This window comes from Dysidea avara, chromosome 3, assembly GCF_963678975.1.
Source record: "Dysidea avara chromosome 3, odDysAvar1.4, whole genome shotgun sequence".
Lineage (NCBI taxonomy): Eukaryota > Metazoa > Porifera > Demospongiae > Dictyoceratida > Dysideidae > Dysidea > Dysidea avara.
The window spans coordinates 42736578-42749340 of NC_089274.1; the positions used below are offsets into that span (position 1 = coordinate 42736578).

At 39.7% G+C, this 12763-nt stretch overlaps 1 protein-coding gene across 1 annotated transcript in view; it reads left to right on the forward strand.

The window, feature by feature from the left end:
• The first annotated feature begins 3965 nt into the window (after positions 1 to 3965).
• The window catches only part of LOC136251068 (gamma-aminobutyric acid type B receptor subunit 2-like), a 45195-nt gene continuing 36397 nt past the window's right edge, over positions 3966 to 12763 (forward strand). The window contains exons 1-2 of the mRNA XM_066043451.1: positions 3966 to 4257; positions 4314 to 4448. Of these exons, the coding sequence (XP_065899523.1) occupies positions 4030 to 4257; positions 4314 to 4448 (363 nt within the window). The 5' untranslated portion in view covers positions 3966 to 4029. The remainder of the gene's footprint in view (positions 4258 to 4313; positions 4449 to 12763) is intronic.

Here is a 12763-nt window from a genome sequence, read left to right on the forward strand (position 1 = left end):
AATCTAGAGGGCCTGGCAGTATACTCCCCAGTAAAGTTTTGAAAATTATGTGTTCTGAGATCCTGATATAGGCTGCTTATGCTTGAACTATACAACAGATATGGATGGAATTGTGGGAGTTTGGAGGCATGCCCCAGGAAATTGTTCACATAGTAAACACTGGGATGCAATTTTTACTGTGTACTCAAAATGTGACTGTTCTATTAGGGTAATTGATTAGAGCCGGTACTTCAATCTGAACCTTTAATACCTTTGCAAGTCAGTATTAGCCTGAATATATAATTGACCAGTCTGGAAACCTCAGGAGTCCCACTGTATCTGCCCCTGGTATTACTATAATGTAGTACAGAAGTAACAGTATGACCAGGGTTAAGGAAATGGTGAACAAAGCCAAGTCTAATTGCTCACTCTGTGGTGGAAAACTCCCTATCTGGTTAAAAGGTCTAATAACTCCAGTACGAAAAGTCTTATTCAATAATGATGGTTCTCTCTCTTATATAATCGTAGAGATTCAAGTGGTACGCCCTCACAGGCCAGATTCTGGAACCACGGCTTTCAGTATAATTAGGAAATACATTAATATTACAATATTTAGATTAGATGAGACCTTGGACTTGTGCAACCCGAGGGGTCACCAACTCACGAAAAAGTGGTACGGATTTCAAAATCTTGAACAAATTTCTCAAGATTTCACGGGTTTCAAAAGATTTCGCAAAATCGAACGAGAGCTGCAGAATCTGATTTTAAATTACAGGTTGGTGTAGAGTGATAAGTTCTGAAATCACCAAAAAGTAGTGAGAGAAAGAAACAGAAGTTCAGCAGGCATGTAAGAGCAAAGCCTCATGAAATTGAGAGGAATTGTGAAGCCATATAAAACCAGGAGTAAAGCCTTGGCATAACTATTAAATGAAACCTTACAAAACCAGGAGCAACTCGCAGCTGAAGCCCTATAAACCAGGAAAGGCCAATCATTCAGGGGAAATCCCGTGCGAAACCCCTCAAAACCAGGAGCAACTGTCAAAGCTCTATCTGGTGTGAAACCCCACAAAACCAGGAGCATCTCAGTGTATGCTTAAGTCGCTTTTGTAGTTGGTGTGTTGCTAAGTTTATGAAGTTTTGCTAAGTTTATGTTGCTAAGTTTGCAGTTTGCTAAGTAAATCCATTCTTACTTTTGTGCAGGAGCAGTTTGCATGAATTCCCCAGGTTTTGTTTGGCTTCTTTCCCACAGCTCCTGGTTTTGTTTGGCTTCCACAACTCGCTTAATATAAATCAGCTTCTTTCCCACAACTCCTGGTTTTGTTTGGCTTCCACAACTCGCTTAATGCAAATCTGAAACGGAGAGGAACATCGGATTTCATTCTCAATTTAATTCTCTCCTGGTTTTGTATGGCTTCTTTCCCACAGCTCCTGGTTTTGTTTGGCTTCCACAGCTCGCTTAGCTAATACAAATCCGAAACGGAGCGGAACATCGGATTTCATTCTTAATTCGATTCTCACCTGGTTTTGTATGGCTTCTTTCCCACAGCTCCTGGTGTTGTTTGGCTTCCACAACTCGCTTAATACAAATTCGAAATGGAGCGGAACATCGGATTTTATCGATATACTTTTGGACAGTTTGCATGGATTCTCTCCTGGTTTATGTGGCTTCTTTCCCACAACTCCTGGTTTTATTTGGCTTCCACAACTCGCTTAATATAAATCCGAAACGGAGCGGAACATCGGATTTCATTCTCTCCTGGTTTGTGCGGCTTTTTTCCCACGGCTCCTGGTTTTGTGCGGCTTCCACAACTTGATTATACAAATCCGAAGCGGAGCGGAACATCGGATTTCATTCTTACTTTTGTGCCGGAGCAGTTGAGTGTAAGCTACGGTACCAGAACGAGTATAGAATCAGAATCACGATAACAACATAAGATTTCGTATTTCAGGCAGGATTTTACTGGAGGTGTACGAGATTTCGAAGCAGTTGGTGACCCCTCGGTGCAACCACAACTAGACTTCATAAGGAGAACTGTGTGGATACGGAAAGGTTAAGAAAAAATGTAAACTAAGAAGAAGAAGGAGAAAAACATCTATAAAAAATAGAAAATCTGTTGCATTATTACATACATAAACTAAGGTGTCCACTCACTGCATTTCCGGGCCAAGAAAACTTTTTTTGTGAACAGGAGCATGTATTAGCTGCATCGCTCTGCTGAATGGAAGATTTAGTGGTAACAGATGGCTGAATAAAGTCAGAAAAGCTTTTGAAATTCTAAGGCTGATAGTGGTCTAGCACAATAACAGTTATCAATCTGTAAATTCTGCAAGCAGCTGTAAGTAGCTAGCAATTCAGTATTATTTTGCTTCCTAGATCTAGCTGCTTGAAATTGAATGTGATGTTCAGAGTCCAAGGACAAGTCAGTTCCAGTAAAGCAACAGTGGATGTTTCAGAATTGTAGACAAACAATATCTGATCTGAAAGATGTGATTAACAGGTACGTTAGGTTTCTAGCACATGCGCTTATAAATGGGTACTAAGCGCTATGCTCTAACGAAGCCCGGCAAAGTGGTCCTTACTGCTGATTGCACGAATCTTTAAAAATTGCGTGACGCATGCGTGGTATGCGCACACAGGAATTAACGTGTTTTGTTTCACGGAACACGTTGCTTAGGTTGGAAATCTTAGTCCCCGACATCAGCAACCTGTTCCGTGAAACAAAATGTTTTAAAATCTTGTGTGCACACAAACGCATGCGTCACGCAATTTTTAAAGATTCGTGCAATCAGCAGTACTGCTGATTGCATGAATCTTTAAAAATTGCGCAATTTTTAAAGATTCGTGCAATCAGCAGTACTGCTGATTGCATGAATCTTTAAAAATTGCGTGACGCATACGTGTGTGCGTACACACGGAATTAAAATGTTTTTACGTTGGGAATCATAGTCCCCGACATCAGCAACCTGTTCCGTGAAACAAAATGTTTTTAAATTTTGTGTACGCACACACGCATGCGTCACGCAATTCGTGCAATCAGCAGTACTGCGGTTTTCCAAGTTCTTGCAATGCAAAGCGTCATGCGCTATACAAGCATGTGGTGCGCAGTTGTTCAACAGCAGATTTTCAGTGACGATTACAGCGGTTTTCCAAGTTCTTGCAATGCAAAGCGTCATGCGCTATACAAGCATGTACGTGCGCAGCTGTTCAACAGTGGATTTTCAGTGACAACTACTGACTCACAGGACTTCAAGGAGGCCTACGCATACAACTCGACAGTCACAGAATATTACAGGAGTTTTTAAAGAACTGCGCATACTGACACATTATTAGCGCATGACGCTTTCCATTGCAAGAACTTGGAAAACCGCAGTACCGACTCACAGGACTTTAGGCATGCCTACGCATACAACTCGACAGCCACAGAACATTACAGGTGTATTCAAAGAACTGCGCATACTGACACAATATTAGCGCATGACGCTTTGCATTGCAAGGACATGGAAAACCGCAGTACTGCGGTTTTCCAAGTTCTTGCAATGGAAAGCGTCATGCGCTAATAATGTGTCAGTATTCGCAGTTCTTTAAAAACTCCTGTAATATTCTGTGGCTGTCGAGTTGTATGCGTAGGCATCCGTGAAGTCCTGTGAGTCAGTAGTTGTCACTGAAAATCCACTGTTGAACAGCTGCGCACGTACATGCTTGTATAGCGCATGACGCTTTGCATTGCAAGAACTTGGAAAACCGCAGTACTGCTGATTGCACGAATCTTTAAAAATTGCGTGACGCATGCTTGTATGCGCACACAATAATTAAAGTGTTTTGTTTCACGGAACAAGTTGCTTACATTGGGCATCTTAGTCCCCGACATCAGCAACTTGTTCCGTGAAACAAAATGTTTTTAAATGTTGTGTGCGCACGGACGCATGCGTCACGCAAATTTTAAAGATTCGTGCAATCAGCAGTATATGGCTTGATGTGTGGCGTGGCTTAATTGCTGTTTTTGAGTTTATGCTTCAGTTTCTAGTTCAGCTTGGACCTCTTTGTCGTGAATGGCGATATTGAAGACGTTGATTATCCATGCCATTATCACTTTGGTGTTGTTGATTGATTTGTCCTATGGGAGAGATACGCTTCACCTTGGAGTGCTAGTTTCTCAGGATGGCGGTGAACGAATAGATTTTTCAGGATTCCTACCAGCTCTAGATTTGGCGCTAGAGACGATCGACAATGACACCTCGCTTCGTTATAGGTTTAATGTCACTGTTAATGATTCAATGGTTAGTGCATGGTGATGCGTACGAGTTCATCGTAAATTGTCGCGTATTTGTTGTAGTGTGAAGCGGCGTCCAGCCTACGAAGTTTCATAGATCAAATTTTCAGTCAGAATCTGATAATGCTGATTGGTTCGGATTGCTCTGTCGCTACTGAACCTGTCGCAGAGATTTCATCCAACTGGAACCTTGTACAGGTCAGTCAACCAGCTACTTGGCGAGCCAAGTTTTGACACTCCCCCTGGGGGGGGGCGAACTACATGTAAAGACCTACGTATGTGTGGTACAAACTGACAATTGAAAGGCCAAATTGGCTACTATGCAAAGTTGCATAGTTTACACTTTTTTCACATGCATGGACACTCAAAGTGAGTTCAACCCAGGTTGAGTAACTTCCAAACCCACTTTCAACCGGGTAGGTAAAACAGTGGACCCAAGGACAGGATATCCAATTCTTCTCGGAATTTTATATACTTCACAATATTCTATATGCTTGTACTAAGTACCTCTGCAAGTATAGTAGATATTTATTGTTGTATCTTTCTGTGTAAATTACATAGTCATTTTGTTATGATCAATATGTAAATTTTGCACTCAATACAGACATATGAGTATCTATCCAGTAACAAATAGAAGTGGCCTTTGAACCCCATTCACTGCATACATTGTAAACATCAGCCATTTGGTTATTTGTTGATACCAAAAAGGTGTATTGTTTAATATAATGACATAACATAATTCTTCAGAAGTAGCATGGCTACAATGTTTATGAAATGATTAAAGAATAAGATTTCTGTGTTCCTTATATATAACATCTATTGTAAAAATATCTATTCATGTTAACAAAGCCAAAATAGCCAGTCTATATTGTATTATTTGTTTTTATAGCGTAGTGCTGTCTATATAATCTAAACTAAAACAGCCAAACTGTAAAAAAAGAGCGTGGCCCCCAACACAAGGAGGCAACAAAAATTCACCTGAATTGTCATAATTAAAATTTTTGCCATTAACCTACCATCACAGTCATTTCTTGGCTGCCACCTTGGATTTCACATCTTTCTTCACCTTGGCCTTTTTGGGGCCACACTCTTTTTTTTACAGCTTGGCTGTTTTGGTTTAGATATCACTTCTTTTTGCATTGCAAGCCACAAAGCTGGCCATAAACTGGCTTTGGTGCTTCCTTTTAACTTGCTTCTTTTCTTTACTGCAGGAATTGTGAACAAAGGAAGTAATTGTGTGTATAGCTTTTGTCTAATTAAATATTTGTATATTTAACACTGAATGATTATCACATACTGTAGTTAATAAGGTGACTTCTTACATAACTGAACTGTAGCTGAAACTCTCATTGTTTGTAGCTGAATTCTTTTCAGGGTGATTTGTTTCTAGCTGAACTCTCTACAGGATGATTTGTGTCTAGCTGAACTCTTTACAGGGTGATTTGTGTGCAACTGAACTCTCTACATGGTGGTTTCTTTGTAGCTAAACTTTTTACAAGGTGACTTGTTCTAGCTGAACTCTCTACAGTGTGGCTGAACTCTCTACAGGGTGATTTTTTTGCAGCTAAACTCTCTACAAGATGATTTGTTTCTGGCTGATCTCTCTATAATGTAACTTGTTTGTAGCTGAACTCTCTACAGGTTGGTTTCTTTGTAGCTGATCTCTCTACAGGGTGACTTGTTTCTAGCTGATCTTTGTACAGGGTGACTTGTTTCTAGCTGATCTCTGGATGACTTGTTTCTAGCTGATCTCTCTACATGATGGCTTGTTTCTAGCTGAACTCTCTACAGGACGAATTTGTGTCTGGCTGAACTCTCTACAGATGATTTGTTTGTAGCTGAACACTCTACAGGGTGATCTGTTCGTAGCTGAACTCTGTACAGGGTAATTTCTTTGCAGCTGAACTCTTTATGATAGTTTCTTTGTAGCTGAACTCTCTACAAGGTAACTTCTTCTAGCTGATCTCTCTACAGGGTGACTTGTTTGTAGCTGAACTATTTGCAGGGTGATTTGTTTGTAGCTGAACTCTCTACAAGGTGATCCTCCTAGCTGATCTCTCTACAGGATGACTTTTTCTAGCTGATCTTTCTACAGGGTGATCTGTTCGTAGCTGAACTCTCTACAGGGTGATTTGTTTGTAACTAAACTCTTTACATGGTGGTTTCTTTGTAACTTAACTCTCTATAAGGTGATGTCTTCTAGCTGATCTCTCTACTAGATGATTTGTTTCTAGTTAGAGTTATAACTTTCTCTATAGAGTTATAACTTGTTTGTATAGCTGAACTCTTTGCAGGGTGGTTTTTTGATTGGTTGCTGAACTCTCCATCTACACAGTGACTTGTTTGTACTACAGAGTGACTTGTTTGTAGCTGAACTCTCTACAGAGTGACTTACTTGTAGCTGAACATTGTCTAAAGTAACTTGTTTGTAGCTGATCTAGATAAACTCTCTACACAGTGACTTGTTTGTAGCTGAATTCTCTACAGGGTGACTTTATAGCTGAACTCTATTCAGTGTGACTTATAATGTTCTGAATCTCTGTAGCAACATATTTGTAGCTGAACTCTCTACAGGGTGACTTGCTTATAGTTGAATTGTCTATAAGATTAATTGTTTGTAGCTTAACTCCCTACAGAATAACTTGTAATGTAATATAATTCTATAAAGGAGTAAGTTATAAACATAGCTGAATGCTCTATTAGGGTGACTGTTCTATTAGAATATCTCGATCATGCATTTGCTACACGTAGTTGGCTTTCAAATCATAACTCAGTGGTTTGTAATCCGATTCTTCTGTACTACTGCAAGTACTTTTTATGATACTTATTCCAGCTACATACTGATTTTCAGCTCATTGCTCTAAGCGGTTTGCCTGCTAGGCATGAAAACTAATAGTTTTTTTTATTCATAAAAATCGATCGCGTAATTGTGACACAGGATGGGTTTTGTGTCATATTATAATTAATATTATTATTACTAGGACCGCATCACATACAACCAAGTACATACACCAACGTGACAGCCCCCTGGTGAGGCTATTAGGTGGGGAAGGAACGATCCCCAAATCAACTCAATATGTCACAGTAGTGACAGATATAGCTAACACAATAGTGGCATCATAACTAAAGGCCGCCGGTAGCTAAGTGCCAGTATATCTTTGGTGTGGTAATGGCACAATGATGTGTAACACAGTGTATGTATACAAACATACAGAAGAGAACTATACATTATTGCAGTATTGTATGCAGCAATACATTATAGGCAACATCACCAGATAAAAATTATTAGCCAATATACAGCACAGTATCAACATCAACTAGAGCTAAATAAGGTTCATCAGTGGTGTATAGCAATGGCACAGTGATGGGTGACACTCTATAATTATACATACACAACTTGCTGGAGATAGCTACACAATACTGTAGGAGTATGCAAGCCAGATGAACCAGATAAAGGAAGACAGCCAAGCCAGCCAGAGCCTAGTAGTAACTAAGCCAGGTGAAGGCAATAAAGATTAAGCACGCATTGAATTGCCTGACACCAACACAAAGGAAGTTTGCCATGCCAGTTGCACAAGACAAGATTGTTTACTTGTATTTTATAGAGTAGAGTAAAGTATCAATTATCGGACAATATGATGTTCGGACAGCTGCCATTCACTTCCTGGGAATCCTGTAGCTTAGGTTATTGTACGAAAAGGTAGGCTACACCAAGCAATAATTATCCTACAATAATCAGCTTTGCATGACTATAAGCTTAAGAGTTACAGCCAATAGTATGCTTAGTCCGATAAAATCTATGCTCGGACAAAACTATCAGTTGTCGGATTTTGATTTTTACTACCAGTAAACAATGTCCAATTTATTTCAAATTTGTATGCAATATACCTGTACTCATTAGCTACTAATGGCCAAAAAATGGTTTCGTTATCTTAGCACAGAGGGAGTACGAGCCTCCCAATTTTTAGCGGTATTGTCGGACGCCCTCCGCTTTAATTTAGCCATGCCCACCACCAGAGTTCATGCTTTTTGCAACAAATGCACCAGTGCTAAATCACAGAAGAAAGTAAATAAATATCTTTCAAGAGTAGAGGTGTGTTTTAAAGTTGGTATTCAGGATATTTCTATTGGAATGCAGTATTTTTGGCACCTAAATGAAGGAGATGTACGCTAGGTGGAAAAATGAAATTACAAGGCACAACTTTCTGACCAACCACATTTGTTAGTCTTGGTGCCTCAATCACGAATACCACCTAGAAATGAAAAGATGTTCCATTTTCTACCTTCTATGGATGCACAAAGCAACATTTTCGTCCTTTTTGTTTCACCCATATAAGGTAGAGAAAGAAAAGCCTTTCAATTTCCGTGACAGTATTTGTGATAGGACACCAAGACTAACATATGTAGGTGGTCAGGAGGTGGTTTTGTATAACTTCATTTTTTCACCTTGCACGCATCTCCTTCATTTAGGAGCCAAAAATACTGCGTTCCAATGGAAATATCCTGAATATCAACTTTAACGCACACCTCTACTCTTGAGAGATATTTATTTACCTTCTTCTGTGGTTTAGCACTGGTGCATTTGTTGCAAAAGTATACAAACTCTGTTGGTGGGCATGGCTAAATTAAAGCGGAGGCGTCCGACAATACCGCTAAAATTTTTTTCTTTCACTGGGAGGCTCGTACTCCCTCTATGCTAAAGTAGGGTCCGCAACGTGAAATTTCGACCTCCGAGAATCAACTACCAAACCACCCACAAATGCTAGGCTTGGTATCACTTAGAAAATGCCAGATTGGTGTTATTTTTCATTAACGTCTTGTCGTGCAAATCGGTGAATATGCTTACAAATTACGAGATTTTTTGCCATATCTTCAAGGAAATGTCTTTTAAAGCTACAATACGCACTCTCAACCTTTCTTACTAACTGTACTCTAAACTAAAACCATCAGTGGCTGCATTGTCTAGAGCAATTTCCAGCCGCAGCATCGCGAAAATGTAATTTCGGACTCGAAAAAAGTTTCGATGCCACTGGAGCACATAGTAGCGATGCCAAAGTAACCCTCCCAGATCAAACTGGTCTGGCATGGGTCCAACTACTACCACACCAAATATCATCGAATTCCAAAATTGTTTGCCATCTGGCTGAGCTCGACGGCTGTCAAAAATTCATAAAAAATGCCGATTTTATTCACTGACGGAAATGTTTGCTAGCCAGATGTGCTAGTTTACTTCTCAAAAGCTTGCCGGACCGATAACTAGTAGCTTTCATTCCTAAAAAAAATTCCTAAGGTTGGTCTGGCAGCTCTTCTAGCGACTTCAAAAACCGCCAAATTCCGATATCCACGAATTTTGCCGATATCGACCAATTTACAATGCGTTAAAGAAATCTTGCACACCAAACGTGATGCATTGCCTCTCTAAAGTCATGCTGCATCCTTGTTTAGTTATATTCGTCCATAGGGTAGCACTGGCAGCTCTCTTATCGAGGCCAAAATCCATCAAAATACCCATCTCATCATTTGTCATCAGTTGTAGGAAGTTTTACAAGTCAAACATGCTGGTTTACCTCTCTACATCCTTGCTGGACCATTCAATCGCCTTTGTCTGTGTAGGCACCTTTCTTCAGTCTCTTGAAAACATCAGAGCATGCCAATTTGGCGCAACCATCAATACCAGTTAATGCTTATTTGTTTCATTGGTTCCACGCAAGAATGACAGGAAAACCAGCAGAAATGTAATAGAGCGCAAATGGAGTTAGTCTAGCTCTAAATATTGTACTCTACATTTTTATATAAATGATTACCGAAATGCAAATTCCAATTATCAAAAACCACAATCGAAATTTACATTCGTGTAGAGTTCTGAAGGGTGGATATTTAAAACTAGACTAACTCCAGTTGGGTTATGTAATATTTCTGCTGGATTTTTGTGGAATCAATAAAACAAAATAAGCAGTAAGTGGTGTTGATGGTTGCGCCCAATTGGCTTGCTCTGACATTTTCAAGAGACTGAAGAAAGGTGCCTACACAGACGAAGGTGATTGAAACGTTTAGTAAAGATGTAGAGAAGTAAACCAGCATGTTTGACTTGTAAAACTTCCTAAAACTAATATCAAATGGTGAGATAAGCACTTTGATGGATTTTGGCCTCAATAAGAGAGCCGCCAGTGCCACCCTATGGACGAATATAATTAAACAAGGATGCAGCATGACTTTAGAGAGGCAAAGCATCACTTTTGGTGTGCAAGATTTCTTTAACGCATTGTAAATTGGTCTATATCGACAAAATTCGTGGATATCGGAATTTGGCGGTTTTTGAGGTCGCTAGAAGAGCTGCCAGACCAACCCTATGAATGAAAGCTACTGGCTATGGGTCTAGCAAGCTTTTGAGAAGTAAACTAGCACATCTGGCTAGCAAACGTTTCCGTCAGTGAATAAAATCGGCATTTTTGACGAATTTTTGACAGCCGTCGAGCTCAGCCAGATGGCAAACAATTTTGGAATTCGATGATATTTGGTGTGGTAGTAGTTGGACCCATGCCAGACCAATTTGATCTGGGAGGGTTACTTTAGCATCGCTACTGTGTGCTCCAGTGGCATCGAAACTTTTTTCGAGTCCGAAATTACATTTTCGCAATGTTGCGGCTGGAAATTGCTCTAGACAATACAGCCACTGATGGTTTTAGTTTAGAGTACAGTTAGTAAGAAAGGTTGAGAGTGCGTATTGTAGCTTTAAAAGACATTTCCTTGAAGATATGGCAAAAAATCTCGTAATTTGTAAGCATATTCACCGATTTGCACGACAAGACGTTAATGAAAAATAACACCAATCTGGCATTTTCTAAGTGATACCAAGCCTAGCATTTGTGGGTGGTTTGGTAGTTGATTCTCGGAGGTTGAAATTTCACGTTGCGGACCCTAGCTAAAGATAACGAAACCATTTTTTGGCCATTAATAGCTAATGAGTACAAGTATATTGCATACAGATTTGAAATAAATTGGACATTGTTTACTGGTAGTAAAAATGAAAGTCCGACAACTGTTAGTTTTGTCCGAGCATAGATTTTATCGGACTAAGCATACTATTGGCTGTAACTCTGTAGCTTTTAATCACACAAAGCTGATTGTTGGAGGATAATTATTGCTTATTGTAGCTTACCTTTTGGTGCTATAACCTAAGCTGCAGGATTTCCAGGAAGTGAATGTCAGCTGTCCGAACATCGTATTGTCCAATAATTGATACTTTACTCTAAGCCACCAATGTTCGACCACCATCAGTTCGGATGCGATTTTTCTTTAAATCCGCAAAGAAAATTTCTACTGTTACTATGCCTTTGAAGAGGTCTAGGCCATAAACTCTTGCATGCAAAATTTCAGACCTGCAACTTTCTTTGTCTGGCTGCAGGAGCTGCTAAAGTGACCTGTCTGAGTGTTCTCAATTCTCGGACAAAAATATGTATTATTGGTCGAGTGGCACTGCACATAATGCTTGAGGCTGACCAAGTCTTTCTGTGCTTGATATGAAAGGGCATCTCTTATACTCTCCAAATATATGTAGATATTTGGCTTAGTCCTTATTGGCTGTGAATTACAAAGCTCCAAAGTATGTGGAATAACTTACCTAATCACATCAAAGAAATTACCTCTATTGAACATTTTAAGAATCAAATTAATCAATCGTAATTACATAAATCCCCCCCCCCCCCCCCCCGCTGTGTGAAGTCTTCGCTTGCGAAGTTGACACAGTAATAATAATTTAATTAATTAAAAAGTCACCTCTGTCGTGCAATCTTAAATTCGGCCACATGTAAAGCTCGTGCAAATCAAATAGTTACCTATATCGAATTCAAAGCTATTTTTATGAACATTGAGAGCATCAGCTACTGTTTAATAGTAAATAGATACATGCATGATGATCACACCTTGATTTTTGCCCGAATAGCTACATTGCATTTAGGCTTCTCTGACAGTAGCAGCCTAGCTACTGCACCCAGCACACATATACACAATCCAAATCCACTAAATGGGGTTTTGACTATCTTCTGTCTTAAAAATGTCTAAAGTTTCTCTTCAAAATGTCCAGGACATTAGCTAGATCAAAATACTCTAATAGAGCAGTCAATCACTCTAATATAACGTATTATCACATTGGTCTCGCGTGCCAGACGGTTTATGTGGGGGCAGCAAATAAACCGTCTGGTCACTGTTGCACACTTTCCGTGAACTCACTGGAATGTAATTAGATTACATCATGGTATTGTTTCGCGCCAGGGATGATGTAATAATTGTTCCAATCACCTCTGTGAGCAGACTAGGACGATGATTGTACTGGTAATGTCCTGGTGACGTATTTGAAACATTGCGGAACGTCTTCCTCGACAATTTCGCCGTTTCACAAATCTGTACTGAACCAAAATCGTTCTTATACAAACGCTTTTAAGAGTCCTGTACTAGGGAAACAAAGATCCTAAGCCCATGGCATTCTTAAACTTTCAAAAAAGTGATCTGTAGCC